We start from the raw sequence: 25,660 nt of genomic DNA, 5'->3' as shown, positions 1-25,660 counted from the left end.
AGCATTTGGGGGGGTGGGGCAGAGATGCCTCCCCCTGTGGCAAGATGAGGGGTGCCCCTGCCATTCGAGGGGCGCTCAGGGGTGAGGACCTTGGTGAAGGAGGCTGCCCGGCCCAGCCGAGCTAAGTGAGTCCCACCTTCCTTGAGTCCCGGATTGCCCCTCCCCGCCCCGCTCTCCCAGGCCTCGCAGTCCATCTGCAGAAATAGTGACTACAGCGAGAGGTCGGAAGTGACCTGCAGCGGGGGTCCCGGCGGGCGCCGACGAGCGCTTCGCCGGCCTGTGTCTGCGCGGATGTACGGCTGGTTCCGGAGATCTGGCGGCGGAGAGGAGAGACATTTACTTTTCAAGGGGTCTGCCCAGGCTTGGGACACCACTCCAGGGCACAGGCCTCACCCCTCCAGGTTGTGCGCACGTGCGCCTGTTTGTTTATCAGACCTCCTTCCAACACACCCCAGCCCCGAGCCTGGCCCAGGGGAGGGCAGCATGACTCAGACCCCCCAGGAGCCCGAAGGGCTGTGAGCAGCCACTGGGATCCGAGGCCGGGCTGGTGGATACCTGGGGGCTAGAGGGGGATCTCCTCTCCCAGGCTGGCCTCATAGAGGAGCCTGGACGTCCTCTTGCCGGTGCGAGCAGTGAAGGGCACCGTCTTGAGCACTGAGGGTTGCAAGGAAGGAGCCAGGAGAGAAAGGAAAAAGGGAAAAAGACAGAAAAAGTAGCAAAGAGGCAGTGAGGCAGACAGATCCCGACCCCACCAGGGTTGGGGGGTGGATGAAGACAGCGCGCAGGACAGGCCCAGGACAGGACAGCCCCTGCCAAGCCCCCACCTGTGATGATATCTTCAATGGCCCCATCACGGTCACTCTCATAGATGAGTGGCTCTTTCTGCTGCTTCCGTTTTAGCTCAGAGATGAGGTCCATCTGTTGCCGCCGGACCTTGGGAGGGGACTGGGGAGAGGGCGAGGGTATATAACTCCAGCTCCAGGATTTCCTGTCCCCCTGTACCACTAAACCCTAGACCACCTGCCTGGTCCCACAGCTGGCATGAGGGAAAGGAACCCATTCCCCACCACAGGCTACAGAGGCATCCTGGCCTTGGGCAGGGTCAGTCCATAAACACGAGGGTGCGGAGGCCAGATCTTTGGGATGAAGCATCAGCATCGCTGGATCCCAGTACCAAGTTCAGCAACAGTTGCCTACCTTGGGTGCTTGGGGCTCCCCTTTCCCCACAGTGTCGGTGCCTGCCTCCTGGGCAGCTGCTTCCTTCTTCCACTGTTCCACCTCCTGCTCGGCTTTCTGAGGAGCCAAGGTGGGTCTGCATGAGGGGAGTCATCCCTTCCCTAGTCCTCCCCCAGCAGAAATATCCCCCACCCCTCCCACTGCCCATGTGGAGAAGCTGCAATGCCCTGCATGGGTCCCAGCCTGCCCATCAAACAAACATACCTTATAGGCTTTGATGAAGCGACTAAAGAGCGAGAAGAACATGGAGGGGGATGTGGTCTTGGGGTTCTCTCCGAAGTACTCCACCACAGACTCATAGGCTTCCTGTGGGCACAGGCTGTCAGCCTCACCTGTGCAGATCCCTCAGGTCCTGACCACTGCTCTCTACCCGCTAGGACACTGGCCACTTCATCTCTCCTCCTCCAGGCAGGTGGCTGCCACCTCCTGTGCCATCCCCTAAGGTATTCTTGCTGGGTCACAGGGCTCCAGGCCTTGGCTACACAACCCTACCTAGGTGGCCCTTCACCCCCAACCGAGCCTCCCCACCTCCCTGGCCGAGGCCAGCCCCAGCCCACCTGAGCTGTCTTGCTGTCTGCCAGCAGCTTATCCATGACAGGTGAGTTGACCCTCAGGAACTCCTTGAGCACGACGCAGTCATCCTGCCTCACAAACTCCCGCTGGGTCAACTCCAGGCCTCGCTGCAGGGACCGGACATCCCCCAGCACGCTGTCCAGGGACACTGAGTGGGAGGTGGGACAGTAGAGAAACAAAGAATCAGAGAGGCAGCATTCCCATCCCATTACGTCCTGAGCTCCCTGGCTCTCTCCCAACCTTTATCCATCCCCAGGGCTGAGCCCCACCCTCCACCCATACCTGAGCCGGCCTTGTCCAGAAAGTGCAGGTCGCTGTGGAAACCTGTGAGCTGTGGGTATTTTTCAGCAATGACCTTCACCAGGTAATGCAGCAGCGTCTGCTTGCGGTCAGTCGACTTCATCTCCAACAGCTGCAATGAGGACCTGCTGTAAGCCACACACCCCCAGCCATCCCCCATCCCGCAGGTCAGGGGGGCCTCTCCTTCCCCCATTCCTTACCACATCCAGACTCTGGAGCCGGAAGCCATAGGCTGCTCCACGCTTGCTGCTGTTCATGTAGTTGCCAAAAGCCAGGACGATCTGCAAGAGGTTGGACAGGTGGGTAATGGGGAGCTCAGCCGGGTGCCAGGGCTGAGGAAACCCCCTAAAGTATAAATTACACAAGAAGACAAGGTGGCCAGGAACAAGCCACTCAGCAGCCACCACACTCCTGCATGGATGCCTCAGGTCCGTGACACACGTATACACGTGTTTAACACATGTGCACAGCTAACACCCATGGCACACCCAATTTGGTCACCTGCTGTGCTGTGCTTGGTCACTCAGCCATGTCTGACTCTTTTCGACCCCATGGACTATAGCCCCCCAGGCTCCTCTGCCCATGGAATTGTCCCAGGCAAGAACATTGGAGCGGGTTGCCATTTCCTACTCCAGGGGATCTTCCTGGCTCAGGGATCAAACCCACGTCTCTTGCGTTTCCTGCATTGACAGGCAGATTCTTTACCACCTAGCCACCTGTTCCTACTCAAGTCTGTGCTCATCTGAGGCTGTGGGGTCAATGCCCCTCTCAGCCATTTCTATTGGTTCTCAGACAATAGAAGGCTCTGCTAATGAACCCTCAGGCAGGGTGTGAGGTGGGCTGTTGGAATGTGGCCCTCAACCCCACCTTAGCATTGTCATCCTGAGCCTGGATGCAGCGCCACCAAAAACTATGTAAACACCAATGACAACAAAATCAACAACAAAGTTACTGTGACCGCCACCACCACCAAAAGTGAGAAGTGGGTGCAGCCCAGGGTCACAGGGCAGGGCCTGGGTCTCCCTCTCACACAACCCAGAACACACAAGCCATCATGGGTGGTCTCTTGCCTCCAAGGCCCTTGCCCTAGCGTCTCACCTCCAGGATCTGGCGGAGTTTGTCCGAGGACTTGATGGACATTGAGGCTGCAATGATGGCATTCAGTTGCTGCGGGCGGGATGGGGGAGGCATGGTAAGTTGGGGCAGGAGCAAGGGGGAAGCTGGTAGGAGGCTCCAGAACTCTCAGATGCCCTCTCGGAGACCAGGCTGCCAGCTGCCTCCTCCCCCATCCCAGCCCAGGCCGCACCACCCTGCCAGCCCGCGCACACCGGCATGAGCATCTGGGCAGTGTCTGGGAAGTTGCCCAGGAAGGTGAGCGTGTTCATGCGCTCGGGCAGGCGGGGGATGCGGCTGAAGCGCAGCATGAAGCGGTCCTCCTCTGACAGCTCCTCTATTGGTCGCTGCTCCCGCTCGAAACGAGTGATGAGGCTGCGCTCATACTCTGTGGGCAGGAAGCGGGTCAGCAGCTCCAGGAAGTCCAGGCCAAGGGTCTGCAGGTCATACCTGTGAGGGGAGGGGTCGGCATCACTTCATACCCACCAGTTCTTGAGAGCAGGACTACCCCTACCCCATCACTTGATCGAATAAATGAACTTAAGTATTTGCTGTTACCAACAGCTTAAGAGAATAAGAGTCAGAGGAAGCTGGAAGCTAGGAAGCCCGGAATCCCAGACATATATCAGTGACAGATACCCAAGCTGTAAATGCCTGAGCCTGAGTGCAAGGAAGCAAAAAGACAAAAGGAACATCTCCATCTGGGCATGGAATCACAGTACAACCTCAGTTTTCTTAACCTGAAAATGGGAGCACAGTTTCCTCCTCTACCCTCTGACCAGCGTCGGTATGAAACTTGATGGATTATGTCCCATAGCTGGGACCCTTTTACTAGGATTTGCCCAACAACCCCGTCCTAGCAGAGGGGCTGGGGTGCCTACAAGCCCAGGGCAGAGGTACTCACGTCTCGATGGCCTGGCAGATGCGATCTGCCCCCAGGTTGCCCTTGCGCAGGGTGATGGCCAGGTTCTTGGCCCGGTTGGCCTCGATAAGCGTGGCTTTGCTGGGGGCCTTCTGGGCTGCCTTACTCTTGAGAGCGCTAAGGTCTACGCTTGGACCTTGGGACTTAGTCTTGAACTGCTCCTCGAAGTCACTCATGTCCAGCTCCTGGGGATGCAGGGAGAGGAGGTGGCACTGGGTGGGGCCGGGGTCTGGTGCGATCCTGGCTGAACACTGTGCTCTGTGCTAGAGCCATCTACCCAGCCCTGACCAAACCATCAGCAGAGAGACAAACCAGTCAGTACTCAACCTGATCACAGGTCTTGATAGGGGAAATGGGGGAAGCAGATGAAGCAAGAGCAGTACCTCACCCAGGGGACCCAGACTCTAAGCTGTTTCAACTGAAGGAAGAGCTCAACTCGCCAGGGTTAAAAAGAGAAAAAGGACATTCCAGGAAGAGGGACAGCATGAGCAACAGCCTGGAGGCAACAGAACACATCCCTTTTAGAAAACTGAAAGTGAGGCCCTGGGTGTCTGTGGGAAGGTGGTGAGCGAGGGGCCTGAGAGGAGGAGAGAGAGGCCAGGCTTAGGGGAGGTTGACCCCCTCTACAGGGATGGAGGGAAAGCCTCCAGGGGAATCAGGATACATTGCCTACTAGATGCACTAAACTAGCTTGGTTTAACCCCCATTCCTGGGCCTCCATGCCCTCCTCTGTAAAATGGGTAGAGGAGGTGACCACCCCCCATGCCCAGCATGATCCAGGCAGGGCCCCTCCTCCTCCGGCGCCCACACTGGCAGCAAGGCAGAGCCACACTCACCTGTAGCACCTTCTCATCATTGAGCTCATTGAAGACAGTGCCTGTGATCTGGTTGGGTTTCAGGGCTACCCAGTTTAAGAGTGGCATTCTGAACTTGGTCTGGATGGGTTTCTTGGCCTTCACTCCTGAGACAGAGGGCGTGAGTGATCACTGGGGCAGTAGGTGGTGGGATGGCTGGAAGGAACCCTACCCGGGTCCAACGAGGACAGACAAGGCAAGCTGGAGGCCCACAGACAGAAGGTCCTGGAGGACAGTGAAGCCAGAGCCCCTCCCTCTATCCTCCCTTCCCTTGCCCCTCTGCCCTGGGCAGTCCACTCACCTGGGCCCATCCCTGAGTCAGGCCCTGCTTGAGCATCAGTGGGACCTCCCGGAGGCGGCGGGGGCGGCGGAGGAACCTGCCCGTCCGCGCCGGGAGGCGGCGGCGGCGGCGGCGGGGGTGGGGGCGGCTGGTCGCCTGGCAGCGGCGGGGGGCGCGGAGGCTCGGGGATGCCTGGGAGGGGCGGGGCCAGAGGGGGCGCCAGGGGTGGGGCTTCCTGCTGGGAGGGGGGTCCCAGCAGTGGGGGCAGTGGCGGTGGGGGTGGAGGTGGCGGCGGCGGCGGCGGGGCCGCTCCAGGAGCCGACTCTGCTACAGGTGGGAGTTCCGAGGCTAGAACCCGGGAGGGGGCGGGAAGAAGGTGGTATCAATTTCGCCTCCCCGCCCTGCGCATGCGCACTAGGCCCACCGCGGCCCGTCCGCACCTGAGCCACGCCCGCAACCAAAACCTACTTCTTCCACCTCTCCCGGCCCGAGACGTCCCCAGGCTCGCCCTGCAGCCCCCCATTCCTACCCGCCTCCTCCGCCAGCCTGAAGCTCCTGCACACCTGGGCTGGGGGAGCCGGTAGGCGCCCCCGGAGTCGGGGCATCACTGTCGCTCGGAGTTGCCACAGCGACCGGGAGAATCTCAATGGAGACTGCATCTCCGGGCCCCCTCAGGATACGGATTAACCCCTTCTCCTCCAGTTCCTCCACCTTCAGCTCTAGGGCCGACGGCCGCGCCGGGACAGGGGCAGGCACTTTCTCGGGCTCAGACGGACATCTGGAGGTGCCCATAGGGGTCGACTCGCTGAAGCGCTCCTGCGAGCCCCGGGGGAGGGGTTAGGAACCACCGGCAAGCCTGGCAAAGAGCCCCCATTCTCTTGCAGGGGTGGAGGGACGTGTCAAGCCTAGAAGCCCCCAGATGGTCTGTTCTTGGGAGCCCGGCCCACCCTTTGTTCCCGGCCCAACCCACTTCCCCGCGACCTCACCCGCAGGGTCTCCAGCTCCTTTCGGGCCTGGCTTAGCTGCTTCTCCAGCTCCGCGATCTTGGCCATGGATTCGTTCTCCGCGTCCCGAAGCCGCTCTGTGAGCTGTGGCACCAGCACATGGTGAGCTCCCCCCGCAGCCGGGCACTGGCACGGCCGCTGAGGGGGTGGCACCAGGCATGCCTGCCTGGAGGGCTGGGGGAGGCTTCCGGATGTGCTTAGCCCTGGGGGAGCCTGGCACTTGAACCCAAGTAGGGGAAGTCCTGAGGGGGAACCAAGACCCCACTGATGAAGGAAGGAGATGGAGAGGAGACTGGGCTGGCAGGGGACTCCAGGCACCCAGCTCCACCCAAATCAGGGCCTGGTGTCTGAGCCCCTGGAGGAGAGGGGACCTGCCTTCCTCAGAGGTCCAGCCCAGGGGAGGAGCTCAATGAACATTCATTCACGTGCTGCTGCTGCTGCTGCTAAGTCACTCCAGTCGTGTCCGAGGCACCCAAAAGATTCAGGTCAAACCCAGGGGGCCCCCATTCACACCTAGAACCGGTGCCTGCTATCAGCATGGGGGGCTCTGTGGGCCTGCTCTCTGCCGGTTCAGGGGCAGCTCTCACCAGGGCCGCCTGCTCCTGCAGCTCCTCCATGTGCTCCAGCACAGCATTCTTGGTCTCAGTGTCCTCCAGCAGCGCGCCCACGTCAAAGATGTTGTCCAGGTAGGCCTGAATCTGCACCTGCAGCTTGTCACTCTCCGTGAGCCGAAGCCTCTGTCCCCCGGACAGAAGGTGCAGGGTAAGGCCTGGTGTGAGGGATCTTTCCAATACCCCCCCCCATCACCACCAGAGCCAAGACAAAGGGGCCTGAGCCATAGCCCACTTTGGGTTTTTCTTTTTTAATTGAGATATAATTTATATACCATAAAATTCACTCTTTTAAAGTGTAAAATTCAGTAATTTTTAGTATATTCACAAGGTTGTGCAAACCTTCACCACTACCTAATTCCAGAACATCACCCCCAAAAGAAACCCTGTCCCCATTAGCAGCCTCTCCCCCATCCTCTCCTCTTCTAGCCCCTGGCAACCACCAATCTCTCTCTACTGGACTTACCTATTACAGACTTTTCATTTTAGGGAATCATACAATATATGGCTTTTGTGTCTGGCTTCTTTCACTGAGCATAATAGCATAAAGTTTTCAAGGCCCATCCCTATTGTACCATGTATCAGTACTTTGTTCTTTTTTGTGACTGAATAATATTCCATGGAATGGACATATAACCCTCGCCTACTTTTCACTTTTTGTTGATTCTGGGTTTCAAAAATCCAGTTCCAAAGGTCCTGCTCATCTTGGGAAGGCTCACAAAGAAATCAGAAGAAAGCTACAGCTTGTCTGCTCAGGCCAAACCAGGAAGTACCAAGCCCCTCTGCCCACCTTCCCCAGAGCAAGGAACTCTCCCATGACCCAGAACAATACAGCAAGAGCCAGTTCCTGCTTTGGCTCAGACTCTGTGCTCCCCGTTATGTCCCAGAGTCAGACCCAGGGCCTCTCAGAGCCTGTTCTAGAGCCTACAACAACCGCTCCGTGGCCTGGGTGCCTATTTTGGAGCAGGCAAAATAATAATAGTCTTTATTATTTCTGCGGTTCTCCTATTTTACAGATGCTAACCACTGAGGCATACTCTGCAGCAGGCAAGTGGTTAAGTCCCGGGGTTGGGGTTGGGGTAGGGGGTGCAGGGCTAACCTCCAAGTACAGGTCCAGGCCCAGGTGTGTGAACTCATATTGCAGGAAGACACGGAAGTTCATGTTCTCCACTGAATGTACCACAATGTTGATGAATTGCATGCAGGCCACCTGCGGGGTGGGGGTGCGGGGCAGTGAGCAGGTCTATGATCCTCTTGGTGGGGGGGTTCTCAGTGACTTTCACGCCCTAATTTATCCCCAAGCCCCCCACCCTTGCCCTGTTTCTCACCCCACTAATCAGGCTGTGTCCCTTACGTATTTTCCCTCATATCCCTTCCTCCCAACCTCCCTCTTGCTGACATCCACCCCTCCTCCACCAACCACTCAGTTCTCATACTTGGCAGGAGCTTAGCCCAGATCCCAGATACCAGGGTCCTAGTTGCTCCTGGCACCCGAGGGTAGCCCAGCCCAGGCCTGAGCTCACCATGAAGTCGATGTTGCTGTCCTCGTTCCGGAAATATTCCATTAGCTTTTCAAAGCGGTGCTGCTCTCCACATACCTGGGTGGGAGGAATGGCTGTCACTGAGGTCCCAGTGACATATCACCTAAGCCGTCTTCCAGCTGCCCACCCCCTTATGCCTCTATGGGCTCCTCTCAAATCTAAGTCAGGCCACATCATTCTTCTGCTCAAAACCTCTTGTCCGTCTTGATCTCTCAGAGCCCTCCCCAACACTGACTCCATTCTGGCCACTCTGGCATCCTAGTACATTCCTACCTCAGGGCCTTTGCACTTGCTATTCCACCTGCCTGATGAGGTCTTACTGAAGACAGCCACCACACCAATCCCTCACTCCCCTCCCAGCTTTGCTCACATCTCACCGTCTCCATGAGGCTTCCCTGACTACCCGGCAACCTCCCAGTTCCCCCTCCCTCTACAGGCTCCCTGGCTTTTTTTCCCCAGAATATTTATCATTCTCTGACACCATGTAATTTGCTTGTTTATTGTATCACTGATGATCTGTATTCCCCTGCCTCCTTTGTTTCTTTTGTTCACTAATGTATCCCAACTGCCCACTCTGGGCCTGACACTTAGCGGGCCCTCGATAAATATCCATTCAAGGAATGCAGACCGTACGCTGCCTTATGCATCATACTCTCATGCAGTTACTTCTCATGAGCCTCTGACCAGAGTCGGTGACTCTGAGATGTATGGATCAAGGCCAGTTTGGATCTGGCAAAACTGAAGGTCAGAGGTTTAGCAAGTCCCCGTAGTTGTCCCTGTCACCCCAGACGGAGCCTCTGTGTGACCCTGTACCTTCCCTTTAGATGAGGAAACCACCCCCCAAATACGTACCCAGCATCTCTAGCTGCCCCCAGCAGAGGCCACACCTGCCAGCAACAGGGCTCCAAACAAGTACATGTTAGGTGGGGGCTCCATTACCTCTTTGAAGTTGTCAAAGGCGGAAAGGATGATATCGTGTCCTCCCCGCACCAGGCAAACAGCCGCCAGCAGCTCCAACACCAGAGCCTTGGTTCTGGGGAGAGAAGAGGCAGGTGGTCCCTGGAGAACACGCAGGCCCCACAGCACAGGTGGACGTGGGCCTGGCTAAGGAGGAGGACAGGGAAGGGGATGGGCAGCGGTCCTGAGAACTGGGGGACTGAGTAGGCAAGGGGTTAAGTAGGAGGAGAATCTAAAGAAAGATTAGGGGCCGGGACCTCACCTGGGGTTCTTGTTGTTGAGACTCAGAGCAATCTCATTGACACAGGCTGGGTGGTTCATGACGAGGCTGAAGCCGGACTAGGAAGAAGGAAGAGGTCAGCTCCTCTGGGCAGACCCCTAGGACTGCCAGCACCCTCCTGTCCCGTGCCTCCGGCATGGTGAGCGCCATGCCATCCAGGTATCTAAGTGCCCTAGGAAGTTCTTTGTTGGTTCTTTTTTTTTTTTTTTTGCCTGTGCCGGGTGGTTTGTAGGATCTTGGTTTCCTGAGCAGGGATGGAACTTGGGCCCCCAGAACTAAGAGCATGGATTCCTAGCCACTGAAGCATCAGGGAATTCCCAGGAAGTTCTTTATATCCAGCCACAGCCTCTTCAGTGGTAGCCAAAGCCTGGCCCCTTTTTTTAAATACCTTCATCTGTTCAAAACCCAGTGTCAAGACTCGGCATCTTGGACACAGTGAGTCCTGAGAGGCCCGCTGAGTGAGGAAGGACTGGGTTCACCAATCACCCTCCAAATGAAATAACCCAGAGGCTGCTCTCCTGTGGATGTCTAGCCTTTCTTGATGGGGGTGTCTATGCCCCCATGTAGGGTATGTCCACACCCCTAGCTATGTCCAGGGTATTCTAGGTGACCTGGCTAAGAGGCAACAGAAATCTGTGCTTCTCCTCTTAAGACTCAAGCTAACAGCCGGTCCCCAGGATTCCACTGGTCCCAGAGCCCCAGCAGTTTAGGCAGTCCCCAGGGAGGACAGTCAGTGCTCAAGGCCCAGGCCCACTGGCCAACCTGGTAGTTCATGATGGCGCGCAGACACATGATACAGACGTGAACGTCATCCTTCTGGCTGACGATGCGGGAATTCCTCAGGGCCTTCTTGCTGTGAGCCGGGGTCAACCTGGGTGGGTGGGGAGGAGGCAGCAAGGGTCAGAATCCCAAACCCTTCCTGTTCCCCCCACCACTCAGATGGCTTCCTGTCCACACAACCAAAGAGGCCGGCTGAGGGCAGAAAGTCCTCCTCAGTCCTTAGGCCTGGCGCTTGGTATTTTGGGGGGAGTTTAAGGGGGAAGTCAGGGAAGTACACTCCTAACAGTGACTTGGTGGCATTAAAAAGAGTTGCTGTATCATGGGGACTTAATATATGGAGAGCTTACAGAAGGCAAAGACTTGCAAAGCTTGTAAACCGCAATGAATATGATCTCCACAAGGTGGCGCTCGTAGCCACATGGGTTTATCTTCCATCTTGCGAATTCAGACTGCCTTGGGTCAAATCCCAGCTCAGGGTTTGCAAGGTAAATCACTTAATCTCCCTGGGCCTGTTTCCTCTTTTGTAAAATAATAGTGGTAATAACAGCACCTTCCTGATAAGGTTGTTGGGACTATGAAAGGAGTTTAGAACAGTGCCTGGCACAAAGTGCTATATGAATGTGTTGATTTCTTTGATAAAAGATAGGTGATTTTTTTCCCTTGTCACACCACCAAACTTCCACATCGCGTCCTCAGGACAATTCTATCCCATTTCCAACATCTGGGAGACCCCACTCCTCCCTCTGCCTGCCACATTCCCGTCACCGCTCAAATGCCTCTTGAGTCTTTGCTGATGCTATTCCTTCTGCCTGGAATGCCCTTCCCCATGCCCACCACTGCCTGGAAAGCCTGCAAGACACAGTTCCAGTGTCATCTCTTCCGGGAGGCCTTCCTCGTGGCCCAGGCAGTGCACTTCCCTACTTAGGGCTCACAGTCGCACCTCCATGACAGCCTATCACACACTGTCCCCTACTAGATGCCTGGTACATAGTAAATGCTAAAAAAAAATGTTTGTTGAATGAATGAATGAACAAAGAAATTGGGGAGGGCTTCCCTAGTGGCTCAGTGGTAAAGAATCTGCCTGCCAGTGCAAGAGACAAAGGAGACTTGAGTTCGATCTCTGGTCTGGGAAGATCCCACGTGCTGTGGAGCAACTAAGCCACAGGGCCACAACTACTGAACCTGTGCTCTAGAGCCCAGGAGTCACAACTACTGAGCCCAAGCGCCCCAGAGTCCATGGTCCGCAACAAGAGACGCCACTGCAGTGAGAAGCCCACAGTGCAACGAAGAATAGCCCCTCCTCTCACCAACTAGAGAGAAGCCCGAGCAGCAGCAAAGACCCAGCACAGCCAGAAATAACTAAAAACTACTAAACAATAAAAAACTGGGGAGAGGGCTGGACTTCCTTGCTTGTCCAGTGGTCGAGACTCTGTGTTTCTAACGCAAGGGGCCTGGGTTCAACTCCTGGTCGGGGAACTAGATCCCACATGCTATAACTAAGACCTGCCACAGCCAAATAAATAAAAATTTTAAAAAAAAGAAGAAAGAAAGAAATATATTGTGAGAGTTTGGGTCTTAAGACGAAGTTGGTTTCCTGTCCCACAAAGGGAAGGGAGGCACCCAGGGTCCGCACGAGGGTTCAGGGCTATCTCCCCTCTCCTGCCCGCCCAGCTGAATGTCTTAAGTTAGGGTAGGCTGATGTATCCGAAGCAGCTGAATCCAGGGGTGTCATCTGAGTTGAACACCTCACCCAATCCCACCACCACCCTGGGAGCTGACCAGGCATGCACCAGCCCCTAGGCAAGCTACGTACCGGGGAGAAGGGGGGCACCTGGAGGCCGCGTGGGAGAAAACAGGGGGTTAGATGAATACAAGAGGGATCCCCCTCACCCAGAAACCCCCTCCTTATCCCAAACCCCCCTCAAATTCCAGCCTCTAAGTGCTCACCCCAAAGGCTTCTTAAAACACCCATCTCCTGAGCCCTGTGAGAAGCCCTTACTCTGATCCCCGATGCCAGGCAGTCCTCCCACCACCCCAAGAGCCCAGGTGGAGCAGGCTGAGTACAGCAGTCAGAGGTGGAATCTCCATTCACCCTGCCCCCTGCCACCCCAACCGAGGCAGGGGGGCAGGGGGGCCCACTTACTTGATGGTCAGGTGGCGACTCTTGGACGGGGGCGGCAAGGATGAGGGCGGACCCTTGCTCAGATCTTCCACCGACTGCTCCAGCGGCTTGCTCTTCTCGGAGCCTGGGGCCCCGTTGTCTGTGGACTCCATATTGTACCTGCGGGGGTTAGAGTGTAGATGGAGGCCAGCCCAGCAGGGCCCTTAAGAGAGGGGTGGGGGGCACCAGGGGAGACTGCAGGAGAGACTAGGGGCTGGAGGAGCAATGGCGTGTGTCCTTGATGCAGGGCTGGCACTAGTAGGTCCCAGCTGGCCATCCCCGTCCACAGTGGGCCTTCAGGAAGGGGCCTTGCTCAGGGTCCACTGCAGGGCTCCAGACTGGGCCCGGTCTGGACTGCCTGGAAGTGGCCAAGAGGCAGGAAGGTGTGGACTCTGAGGGAAGGGATCAGGGCGGGGCCGGCTTACGCGACGGAGCACTGTGCGAAGGCCAGGTAATCAAGCAACACGTCCAGGCCGCGGTTCTCCTCGTTGAGGAACTCCTGCACCCATCTGCAGGACACAGGGCTTCCTGAGGGTCGGCCAGGACGGGGTACCGACCCGAGTGGGCACAGCAAGGGGCCCCAGAGCCCTTCCCCCGGAAGACAGCAACCAGCCCCCGCCTCAGAGGACCCGGAGACACCACGGGAGGATGCTAGGACTCGGACAGGACCCAGGGCCCAGCCACGCCTCAAGAGACCAGCCAAGGGTGGGCGGGAGAGGAGGCAGGGAAGCTGTTCTGGACCCCCATCCTGGAGGGGGACCCCACAGGCACGGCCTGGGGTGGGCATGGGGAGGATAGTAAGGGGCCCCCCTCTCTCCCTCCCCAATCCTCGCCGCAGAAATCCAAGCCCTCACTCACCCAATGTGGTTGGTCCTCAGAGAGATCTCCAATTCCCGGAGCACCTGCGTGGACTCCTGAACTCGCCTCTTAAACTGGGAGCCAAAAACAAGGGGAGTCTGGTGGGTGGGGCCCGGGCCTCAGCCAACAGGGCCCGCCGGCCCCCCACAACTGGCCTTTCACGCTCAGCCGCCCCCACCACCTCCACACAACTGCCTGGCAGAATAAGCATTCTCAGGCCACACGTACTCCCCCTACACAAACACACAGGGTGTACACCACACGGCCATGTGCAGACACAAAAGAGGCACACCAGTGCCTCCTTACACACACACACACACACACATACATGTGGACAAAGGATACGCACACATTCAAACATGGACACCCTGGGTACCCATGCACATGTGCACATCCATACACAAGTACGGCGGTACACAGACATAAGATACACACACACACACATGCCTGTGCACAGTGTGCACACGTGTACATATACACTACACAAATACATACAAGTGCACACATCAGAGCACAAACAGGAACTGCAAAGGAACCCATAAAAGTGCACACCCAGGGCACTTGCAGTCCCCTGTATACACACCCTCATCTGGGTACCCACACAGGCCTGCAGAAGAGTTCACACGCACAGTTTCTCCAGCTGCCCCAGTGCTTGCAAAGTGTGGGGGAAAAGAACAGAGAGAAAGGGGGACAAATACCCCGAGGTTGGGCATCCAATCTGCTGCGACTTTTCGGCTGACGCCACCGGTTTCCAGGTAGCTCTTCAGCTTCTGGATATAGGCTGCTGGGGGGTTCTTGACTTGAAACCGCTCCTGCAGAGATGCAGTGGAATATACATGGTACCAACCAAGGCCACCCCAGGGCAAATGGCCAGCCTTTGTCCCAGAGCCTCTTTCTCAGCTCGAGGTCCCAGACTGTCTTAAAACCTCCCACCTTGAATATCAAAGGCACAAACCCAAAAAATCCACCGGGCCACTTTAAGAGATCCCTGGTGCTGGGCCAGGCCATCCCTTCCCTTCATGGTCACAGCCTGGGTGGAGTGTGGAGGGGTCAGTCCTACCATACACCCTACCCTGGCAGGGGAGACTCGAGCAGGCCAGTAGGTGGCACCCTCGCAGCCCACTGCCCTCCCTGGGCCTCACCTCGCCCAGAGCTGGGAATACAAGGCAGAAAAACAATCTGGAGGGGCCTGAGGAGGGGCCAGCACCGGGAAGGCTGGGGTTCCCTCCCCCAGGGCTCCACCCCAGCTGTTCTGTAGGGACCTCTGTGTGTGAGTGTCCAACGCTCAACCCAGCGGCCCCACAGGGCTCTAGGAGCCACTCAGACAAGAGGTGGAGGCCACACCAGAGCCCCTTGTCCAAAGGAGCTCCCTCCCTTCCCAACCAAGACCCTTCAGATATGCCCGCCACCACCCTCAACCCCTCACTTCTCCCAGGCCTTTATGTGCCCAACCTGAGATGCCAAAGAACAAAGACCCCTACCCTAGCCCCGAACCTCCAGAGACAGCTCCCCGCCCTCACCTCCCAGACTCCTGCCCTGCCAGCTCCTCCCATCCCAGTCCATTAGCTGGAGCCAAAGGCCCAGCCCTGGCTCCCAGGGGAGGCTCCCTGCTCCCCAACTCCCCAACCCCCAGTCTCCTTCCCTTGCTGAATCACGGCAGCAGTCAGGCCCCGCCCCGCCCAGCTGTACAAGAGGGGTCCTCGCTGCTACCATGGACAGCGGCCCCACAGCCAGAGGGCCCGGGCAGCCAGCGTGAGCCAAGAAGGCGGCAAACTCAGACACCTGACTGAGCACCAGGAGCCAACGGCTCTGGTCCCTGCTCTGTCATCTGGAAGCTGGCTGACTTGGGAAGGGGCTTGATTGACTGCAGGTCCTCTGGACCCAAGGTCAAAGGAGGACAGGGATTCCCCTCCCAAGGGGTGAAACAAAGATGTCCAACCCTGGAACTGCACCTGCTCTTCCCCAGCCCAGAGGCTGCTCCTCTGGGCTCCCAGAGCCGCACTGGCCAGTGTCCTGGGCCAGCCCCTGCCCCAGCTCTTCAGAGGGCAGACGCAGCTGGGTTCATGTCTCATCAGGTCCCTGGCGAGGCTCATGCCCAAGAGAAGGGGATTTCAGAGTTCACCATATGCCCTCAGCACCCTCCCAGATGCTACGCTGGCCCCAGGGCAGGGTCGTGGCAGTGTCCCCTCCCTGCCCATCCCAGCCTGGAAGGCAGGGCACCACCGGATGATGGGCGGAGCCTGTGCCCACCTGGTCACATATGAGCTCCCACTTCTTCTCGTTGTCATACTGGCTCAGCAGCTGGACCTTGTCCGGGGGCAAGTTCATGCAGTTCTGGGGAGGAAGACAACCAGGTAAAGAGTCTGAGTCTGGGGATCCAACATTCAGGGGAGGGGAGCCTGAGCATCTTCAGGGGACCCCCTAGAGGCCAGCTCCCTACGGGTCCCTGTCCCCGTCACACCCCTGGAGATAAGGAGCATTAGCCAAGGAGAACACCGAGGCCCAGTGGTAGAACACCTCTCCAAAGGCCCAAGAGCAAGAAAGTGACACGGGTTTGAATCTGAGCCTGCTTGACTCCGAGGCCTGAGCTCTGTCACCCCTGGCATGGGAGCAGGAGCATGGGTTCTCAGCCTGACTTCTGGGGATCTCAGGCCCCTCTGGGCTCGTTTCCCCATGTGTGATAAGCGCGTATCATCTCTTCTCCCATTTGGGTGGGAAGCTAACCGGGTCCAATCTTCACTCAAGCCCAAGTATGGCCAGGCGTGCGCCATGCTCCATTCCCATGTGCTAGCAGACACCACGTGTGTTTAGTCCCAGCTCAGGGTGCCTGTGTCTCACAAGCACCACAAAGCCTCTTACAGGACAGCCCCCGACAGCCCTCAACAGCCCCCAGCCCTTCCCAGCCCCCTCCCGCCTCATCACTTCGGGACAGAAGGAGGTGGGGATAGGCCAAGGGGGATGAGGTCAGACAGGCAGGGAGTTCCGAGCAGGTCATCACCGCTGCAGGGCCCAGGGAGATTCCAGGGGAAGGCCACTCCGTCACAGGAACCGGGGAGAACAGGCAGCACGCTGGGTCTGTGGCTCTGGTGGCCCAGGCTGGGACTCCCCTCCAGAATTAAGAAAGGTCAGCGTTGCTCTGCCTGGGCCCTCCTCCCCCAGCCACAGATGACAAGGCTACAAGGTGGCTGCCAAGCCTCTCCCCACAGAAAAGCTTAAGGTCCCACCTAGGGCTATGGAATCACCAGGTGCCACCAGCACTAGGGTCTTCCTGGGCACCCCACCTCCCCAGACTTTGAGTGTCCCCCTAATAGAACCAGGAGATGATGCCAGTTCACCTCATTTCAGTAAAACCCAGGTTTATTGAGGGTCTACAAGGTGTCAGGTTCCAAAAACAGTTCTGGCCCTCAAGGAGCTCAGAATCTGAGTGGTGATGTGGGAACCCTGCAGAGACCCAGCCCAGGATGGAGGAGCCCACCCCCCAACCATCCACGCTGATGGCTCAGACTACACATCCTCGGTCACATGGTCCTAAGCGGAGGCCACAGCTGGAGCAGAGACAGGGCCACACCCACACCCGAGGCTTCTCAGCCAGCTTCCTCTCTGGGGTGCTGCGACTAATTCTGGGGCTCTGGCCAGATCTCACCCCCAAAATCACAGCTTTCGGTCAGCCCCAGACAACAGGAAGCTGGGTGCCTTTGGCCCCTGGTTGCCCAAGTTTTCCGGCCAGGGCCCCACTTGAGAGGTGAAACATCCCGTCCACCAGGCCCCCTCCCCGAGCAGGAGTCTGGGGATGGGACTACATCATCCCTCTCCCCCGTTGCGAAAGTGAGCCTGGATTGAGGAAACTGCCTCAGTCTCATCTGTCACCCTCCCCCAACCTGGCGCCAAGGGCCTGGACCGCTCCTGCCCTCTGGAAGGGACAGCCCAGGAAGGGGCCCTGGAGCCCAGAGCAGGGTCCTACGGGCTGCAAGTCCTCCCTGGGGCCATTCTCTGTCTCTGTCTCTCACTTTCTCCCTGGGCTCTCTTGATCCATCCTTCCACCCTACAGAGACCCAGGGTGGGGCAGGGCTGAGGTGGAGGGGGTGGGGGAGCCAAGACTGGGCATGGAGGAGGAAGCAGAAAGCAAGCAGGCAACATCAGGGGAACCTGGACTGGTGGCCAGCACAGAGGAAGGAGTTGGAGGGGGAAGGGGAAGGGTGCAGAGGAGTGGGCGAGGGCTCAGCAGCTTAGCCTTAGAGGGGACCGCTGCTTCCTGATAGGGGTCTTCGAGGCCCTCACCCACCCTGGGGATTTGCTGGCTCCGAGGCACTTCTAGAGGCAGCAACTAATTCTCATAATGACTCCAACAATTGTGATGCCAGCTTTGCCTGAGGGCTGACCAGCCCTGCTCACAGAGGGCCGCCTCCCCCCACCCCCACCATTACTGGCCTCACCGTCACCCATACACTACAGGTTCAAGCACAGGTTGATGACCTGCCCAAGGTTAGGAAGCCAGGACAAGGGGAGCCAGGCTGGCTTTGAGCCCCAAGCTGACTGGGAACCAGCGCCCAGGTGCACCCCCCCACTTCCACCCCATGGCTATTACTGGGGAGGGGGAGGCCTCTGCTGGGCCGGCACGCCTGTCCAGTTGTGGTGAAGGGGAGGGCACCCCTTTGCCCCTTCCCCACCTGGGCCTCCTCAGGCCCCTGGGCCTGCATTCCAGCCTGTCAGACAGGCTAAATTTAGGCTCAGAAATCAGAAATAGCTCTGACAGCGCTGAGCGCTAATTAGCAGCTGTTCCTTGGAGGTGCCCACCGAAAGAGACAGGTCCCCTGGGGAGCAGGAGAGGGACAGGTGATGCCACTCGCTCTGAGTAGGGTGAGGCCACCCTGGAAACATCCACAGACCACCGACTTGGGGCCCTTAATGAGGCGGCAGCACCCGGGGGCTGGGGGCTGGGAGACAAGCGGGAGGTTGTCTGACAGTGCTCAAATGAGACAGGAAAGGATTGTGAAGTCCAGGTGTCTGTGTGTGGGGGGAGACACCCACCTCCTGCAAAGGGAGGAGAGGGAGGCAGCTGTGACGTGGAGGACCTGAGCTGGATTCAGGGGACCCACCCAGCCTACTTCTCTGCCTCCTTCAGCCTCACTTTCCTCTTCCATAAAATGGGCACATTTCCCTTCTGCCTCAGACTCAGGGCTCCCAGGACTACCCAGTGAGGTGCCGTGCTTTGATGTAACAATACTCTTCAGGGGCAAACCACGATGAAGAAACATGTCACAGGTTGGGGGTCATGGGAGTCCACTGAAGCCCCCAAAGCGAGGGATGTGTGGTGGGCAGAAGTTTGTGAAAAGAGCCAGATAAAGCGGACCTGACTCCAAAGCTTGGCCAAAAAAACGAACTGAGCCTTCAGCCCCCTCCCCCGCTGCCCTTCATGTTGTGAGGGCAACTCATCTCTCAGGGCATGACTGTGACCCTGATTGAGAGAAGAAGCTTCTATTAGAATGTGTGGGGGATCACTCCACCTCCTTCCTGCCCCCCTCTCTGGGTGTCAGGGGGGCCTCCAGCCCTGCACACTCAAGACCAGCCTCTTGCAGGCCGTCCCCCCCTCCGCCTCCCTGACATCTTGGCAGGTGTCCCTGGAAACTGAAGGGGCTCCAGCTACATCTGGACATAGCCACACCCTCCGGTTTCACTTTCAGTTTGAGCTGAGACTCTGTCCCAACACACCTGCCCACCCTTTCCCTAGGATGTCTAGCCCTTCAAGCCCCAGGATACCCTTGAACTTGGGCACCAGCCCAAATTCTCAGACCAGCCCCACAGGGATTCCACAGCCTGATGGATCCAGAAGCAAGCCCCCACTTCCCTATCCATCTCTCCCACCCACCTCTATGTAGCCTCAACCTTGGTCTTAGAGCTCTCAGTGCAGCTCCAGAAACAATCGATTTTATCCACTTTTCAAAATTCTGCTACATAGATTTTCCAGGGCTCTTATAAGCAATCCAAGGTGTAGAGGCAGATGTGGGGTAACCTGGCCCTAGAATCAGGTGCTGAGAACCTCACAAAGCTAACAGCTTCTCCCATCGGGGTTGAAGGGTCCCCATGGCAGGACCTAGGGCAAGAAGCCAGGGCAGCAGGCACCGCCCTTATCATCCAAGCTGGTAGAAGACTAACAATGGTGATAACATGGCTCAGACGGTAAAGCGTCTGCCTGCAATGTGGAAGACTCGGGTTCGATTCCTGGGTTGGGAAGATCCCCTGGAGAAGGAAATGGCAATCCACTCCAGCACTCTTGCCTGGAAAATCCCATGGACGGAGGAGCCTGATAGGCTACAGTCTATGGGGTCGCAAAGAGTCGGACACGACTGAGCGACTTCACTTTCAAAGTACTCATACTCCGATTAAAAAAATGATAATAATGAATATTCCTTCCAAACATTCACCCTATGCCATGTGACTTACATCTCAACAAGCCTACGAACAATCGGGTTGGACAAAAAGTTCACTTTCCATAACAACTTACAGGAAAGCTCGAACAAACTTTTTGGCCAACCCAACAGATACTATCTTAATCCTCATTTCACAAATGGGAAACTGAGGCCTGGAGCCATTAAGCCGCTTGCCCAAGGTGACCTCGAAGCCAGCTGGTTAAGAAGCCTCAGTTTCCTCGAAGAAGGAGCGCTCAGAGCAATGAGAAACGTGGGTCCCGGGGCCCCAGGGGTCTTCCTCAGACAGCCTGGCCCCAGGGGCCTGTCTGAGGAACCAGGAACAGCCTGCCCCGTTTCCTGCCACCCAGCACCCTGCGTTTCCTGTTGTTGCCCACACCGAGCTCTTACTCACTGGGGAACCCCCCCCCCCCCCCAGCACACCCTCTCTCAGAGGGAAGTGGAGGCCTCGCACCCGCTCTCCGCGCGCGCAGCTACCGTTAGCACCGAGCTGCCCCACCCTCCAGGAGGGCTGCGCCCGCCCTCCCGCGGTTTCCGTTTCCGGCCAAGGCCCCACCACGGCTGACCTGTGCGATGGCAGGGAGGGCAGCCTGGCCTGCGCCGGTCAAAGACTAAAGATGGCACCTGCGGTTGGTCTGGAAGCTGGAGGTGGGGGAGGGAGGAGGCAGGGTCTGGGCTCCTTCCTCCTCGAAGGGCCCCCCCCCTCAGATGAAGAGGAGCCTCCTTCCATCCTCGGACAGTGTTTATTGAGCACTTATTCTGTGTCAGGCATCGCGCTAAGCACTCTGCTTAATCCCCTGGATTCTATTTAATCCCTTCGACGATCCGAGCAGGCACACGTACCCTTTTGATTTTTTGGTCGCACCGCATGGAGTGCAGGATCTTAGTTCTCCAACCAGAGACTGACCCCACGCCCACTGCAGTGGAAGAGGAGTCTTAACCGCAGAACGGCCAAGGGAGTCCTTGACATATAACCATTTTTCTTATCTTTTTTACACATGAGGAAAACTGAAGCTCAGGGCATGTGGGTAACTTGCTGAAGGTCACAGAGGTAGTAAGTGGCCAGGACGAAGCTCAAATCCTCAACTTCATGACCCCAAAGCCCAAGGAAGCTCCTCCGCCTTTCCCATGAGTAACCCCTGCCCTTCTTAGAGACTGGGAAGCCTAAGCCACCTCCCAGGGCCCCGAGAGCAGCCCCACCTGTTCCTGCCCTTCTCCCCCTTCCAGCTCTTTGCCAACTGGTGCCAGATGTCACTGTGAATCACGCCGACCACATCCCCGGATTTCCAGGGGCAGCATGTGCCAGACCTGCTTGCTGGGAATGGCATCCCACGGCCTCTGCCCAGCCCAGCCCAGCCTCTGACCACAGACCCACAGCCCCACCGAGATCCTCCATGTGAGACCCCAGAGACAGGAGACACGGGGTTGGAGTAACCTCACAGCTCCATGCACCAAACTTCGTCTGGCCCACCCCAGAGGAGGGACCGATCGAGAAGGCAGAGCCTTGGTTGCAGTCGACAGAATGACCCACGTTTGCCCTTCACCTCCAGTCCCAGTCCCCATGGGGAAGGGGTCCAGCTAAAAGCAGGACTCGCAGCAGCCACACCCTGCTTGGGACCATCCTGATCTCCCCATACAGCCTGGCCAGGTGCACACCACCTTGGGCACATGCTAAGGGCACCCCGGGTGCCAGGCCCATCCGGTGAATTCCTCTCTCCTCAGATGCCAGCATCACTTGGCCTCCAGCACATTACAGAGCCTTCCCTTGATCCCTTTGTCCCAAGGCTACAGGCTCCTCCCCGCCTAGACAGATTCAGGGGTGTCCTAGGCCAGACTGTAAGCCTCGCACTTCCAGCAGGCCTTAGAAAGAGTGCCCTACCATCCCAAACCCTGACCCCTGCAGGGGAAGGCCTGAAGGGGCTGGAAGACACCCAGCGTTCAGCAGGGCGTAGGAGAGGCGAGAGCACAGAGCTTGGCGGGCTGGTTTCCCACTATCGCAGCAGGCCCATGTCTCTGGGCAGCCATCGCTCCTCAGCTGTTGCTAAGGCAGCAGGCGGAAACCCTGGCGCAACCTGCTCTTTCTCCCCACCCCCATTTTAAGCCGGGGCACCCCTCTCTCTCACAGCCTCCTCGGAAAAAGAGCCCCTACCACCCATTCTTGCCTGGGAAAAAGGCTGCCCCCAGGGAAAGGGAAAACAAGCACCTTCACCTCCTGTCTAGCAGTGGGTCTGGTCGGGTCACCCCTGACCCACAAGAGGGGTCCCACTGCCAGAAGCCAAGCAGTGGTTTTGTATGGGATCCTACTCCCCACCCGGGAGGAAACGGCTGAGCTCCAGTGGAAGAGAGAGGTTCCCTGGGGACACGTGTCTAAACCCCAAGGGAGGGCTGTCTGTGCTTCCCCCATCCAGACTGGAGGATCCCTGGATGTGTGAGGCCCACCCCCTCAGCAGTCTGAGGTTCTCCTCTTAGATGTTCACTGAGGACAGGACTCAGCTCTGGCCAAGGAGGCAGCATTCGGATGGAGGGTGTGCAGTGCCCAGTTGCTCAGTCAGGTCTGACTCTTTGTGACCCCATGAACTGTAGCCCACCAGGCAAATTGTTCCATAGAATCTTCCAGGCAAGAATACTGGACTGGGTTGCCATTTCCTACTCCAGTGGACACCTATCCGACCAAGGGGTCGAACCCACGTCTCCTGCATTGGCAGGTGGATTTTTTACTACTGCTCCATGGAGGCACCTCCTGTAATCCTTGTTACTGCCCTATGTGTGCGTGTGTGTTAGTCGCTCAGTCATGTCTGACTCTTTATGACCCCATGGACTGTAGCCCATCAGGCTCCTCTGTCCATGGTCTTCTCCAGGCAAGAATACTGCGGTGGGTAGCCTTTCCCTTCTCCAGGGGATCTTCCCAACCCAGGGATCAAACCTGGGTTTCCCCCATTGCAGGCAGATTCTTTACCCTCTGGGCCACACTAAGTTTAGCCAAATCCACAGCCCCAGCCACCCTCAGGCAGGAGCCAAGGGTGTCATCCCAGGACACGGTGAGGAGTTAGAGAAGCCAGGTTCTTAGCCAAGCGACCTTGGGTTGGGTATGTTCTGCTCATGCAAGACATGGGACAGGCTGATCCCTCCCAGGAAGAAGGGGGAAGTGTAAACACACTAGGGTTCCTGGGGGTTGGGAGGGGTGAGACCCAGTGGGTGCTGGTGCCCTAGATTTCCACCCAGCCACTACCGCTATCTCTACCAAGACACCCTCAGACCCCTCTCTGGGCCTCCACCCTCCACGCCCAGTTCTCAGGCACCCCTAGTGGCATTCAGTGTCAGACTAGGCCAATCAGAGCAAAGGCCAAAAAAAAAAAAAAAAAAAACGCAAGCAGGGCAATCAAGTCCTACACAGGCATTACCCTTGACTTTTGGATTTTCCAGGGGTCTGAATTATTCACACAGCTCCTCCCTGTCTCTTCCTAACAGAGAATGTGGACTGGGCCTGGGCCTCACCCCAAAAGCCCAACCCCCCATCCATAGACACTTAAGGGAAAGACAGAATGGTGTCCCCCCATTCAAGCTGGCTGGGGTCCAGGGATCCACCACTAACTCAGGCTCCCCCAGTGGCCCCTTCTCCCCCTTCCCACTCCGTTCCGCCCTGCTCAGCTTTGTGCAGCCATGGGTTTGGGGAAAGGGAAGCAGGTGGAGAGGTAGGGCACTAGGGGCCTAGCCTGTGTGAGGTGTCCTCCCCTTCCCTGCCTCCCTCTCCCCGAATCAAGCAAGGTGGATAGATCAGAGCCCACTCCCACCCCATAGCTCCTCCAATCCCTCCTAGTCTTTCTCCTGGGAGGGGGCAGCAGCCAAGATTTCCAGGAACTGTTAGGAGGGGCCATGCAGAGGATAGGGCAAGTAGGGCCTCACGGCAGGCCAGGGGAGGGGAAGTGATGTCAAGGAGGTGGAGGGGACAGCCACCGGCCTGCTTGGCTCCACTGCCTGCAGCACCCTCGGGCCCCCACCCTCAGACCTGCAGTGCCAGCCTGCTCAGACTTGGAAGTGCCTCTGGGGAAAAGCACGGCCTTATTTGCCTGTCATCCAGGGTCTGGAGAGGGAGCTGACAGCAGATAGGCCACCAGGCAATCAGTTAGAGAAGGGAGCCTGGGACAGGGCTGAGGTCGGGAGAGGGAAGTGGGAATGAGGGGCCTTTGGCCCTCCCTTCTTCCACCAGGTCTTAGGGAACCCTGACTTAGCTCTGGATCCCCCACCCACTAACTGCCTCCAGGTTCAGTCTGAGCTGGTAGTTTCCTCTCCGGTTGCCTAGTCCCCAAGCCCCCCCAATTCCCTGGAGCAGGTGACAGTGCGGGAGGGGGGCTTTCAGACTTTTGCTCCACCCCAAGCCAGAGCGACCAACCCATCCTGACCCCGCCCTTCCTAACCTGAATCCCTCTAGTGGGTGCGAGGGGAGGCCCAAGATCAGGACCCACAGACAAGCACTCCCTGACACAGAAGCAGGGAGAAACACAGCCAGCCCCTCTGCATGACCTGACAACCCAGCTCCCAGCAGCTCAGACACCAGCAGATCAGGACCCCAAACACAAGCAGATGCTCCAGACTTGCACCCGGCAGCTGGGCCTGCGTGCAGAGGGAAAGGAGGTGCCCCCAGGACCCCACAGCACCGTCGCGCTCCCAACTTCCTCACAGGACATTTTTGTTTAGACCTTTAGACTCAGAAGCTCTGGGGGAGGGGGTGTCTGGGCGATCGCAGAAGAAAGTTTTGGGGGGAGAGTGCTAAGTCACTCTGAAAGAAACCACTGTCACTCCCACCCACCCTGGAAGGGCCGCCGGGGATCTCCAAGCGGTACCTGAGCCCCCGGGGGCGGGGACGCCTGATGAGCCCCTGTTACCCCACGCCCGAGCCTCGCGCACCGCGGGTCACGCTCACCAGAACCCGGTTAAACCTCTCCTCCAGCTCTCCGGCCGCGGGCATGGGCTGCTTGGGCGCCGCGGGCTGCTTGGGGGCCAACGCGGCGGGGCTCGCGGGCTGCTCCGCGCTGCCGGCCGCGTTGCCCATGGTGGTCCCCACCCAGTCGGCCAGGCGCCTCCAGCCTCGGAAATCCAGCTTTCCCGGGGAGGGCGGTCAAGGCTCCTGGCCTGGGGGGCGCGAAACCGGCAGCGGCTCTCGGCGGCGGCGGGGGCTCGGCGACGAGGGCGCTCGGATCAGCGGCGCGCAGGGACCGGGGCGCGGCGTCCCATCGGGGCGGCCCCGTCCGAGGAGCCGGGCGGCGAGCTGCGGGGTAGGGGGAGGAAGTCAGGCTGCAGGCCGCCGGGGCCAGAGGGCTGGGCCGGGGGCAGGAAGCTGCGGCGCGGGCTCCCCCCTCGGCGATCTTCTAACTTCTGCTGTCTCTCCCCGTGCGCGCAAACCGCATTTCGGCGCCGCCGCTACGCACCCAGCCCCAGGGGGGCGGGCTGGAGGGAGGGGGCGGGCGCCGGGCGCCTGCCGGGGGTCCGCCGCAGCCATCGCGCTGCAGAGAGGGGGCTACCGACCCGCTTCACCTGCCGCAGAGGGGGCGGCGGGCGCCTCTTCACCTGCCGGAGCGGGAGCGACAGAAGCGAGGCAGAGGCGGCGGCGCGCTCGGCGGCGCCTCCGGGTCCTAGAACCGCAGGCTCCTGCTAGCTCGGAACCGGGGGTACCTGAGGGGTCTGGGTGAAGGGGGTCACAGCACGGGGGACGAGTGGGGCAATCCTCGGAGTTGAGGACCGCCAGCACCTACGAGGGCGGCTTGGAA

The 25,660-nt window shown here is 58.3% G+C and overlaps 1 protein-coding gene across 1 annotated transcript; it reads right to left on the bottom strand.

Moving 5' to 3' along the window:
• Nucleotides 1-209: 209 nt before the first annotated feature.
• On the bottom strand, nucleotides 210-24,945 carry FMNL1 (formin like 1). Its single transcript, XM_052657557.1, has 27 exons — nucleotides 24,817-24,945; nucleotides 15,721-15,804; nucleotides 14,169-14,282; nucleotides 13,471-13,544; nucleotides 13,038-13,121; nucleotides 12,595-12,732; nucleotides 12,265-12,282; nucleotides 10,434-10,542; nucleotides 9,654-9,730; nucleotides 9,374-9,467; nucleotides 8,417-8,491; nucleotides 7,993-8,103; nucleotides 6,870-7,019; nucleotides 6,265-6,366; nucleotides 5,842-6,094; nucleotides 5,300-5,626; nucleotides 4,981-5,105; nucleotides 4,127-4,329; nucleotides 3,438-3,672; nucleotides 3,208-3,276; nucleotides 2,310-2,390; nucleotides 2,092-2,221; nucleotides 1,794-1,957; nucleotides 1,441-1,542; nucleotides 1,198-1,293; nucleotides 825-945; nucleotides 210-313 (listed from the first exon to the last, which is right to left on the bottom strand). The coding sequence occupies exons 1-27, from the start codon at nucleotides 24,943-24,945 to the stop codon at nucleotides 210-212; spliced, it is 3,369 nt and encodes a 1,122-aa protein (XP_052513517.1).
• Nucleotides 24,946-25,660: the final 715 nt, after the last annotated feature.

Source organism: Budorcas taxicolor, chromosome 19, assembly GCF_023091745.1.
Source record: "Budorcas taxicolor isolate Tak-1 chromosome 19, Takin1.1, whole genome shotgun sequence".
Classification (NCBI taxonomy): domain Eukaryota; kingdom Metazoa; phylum Chordata; class Mammalia; order Artiodactyla; family Bovidae; genus Budorcas; species Budorcas taxicolor.
This window is presented reverse-complemented; position numbering and strand designations above follow the sequence as displayed.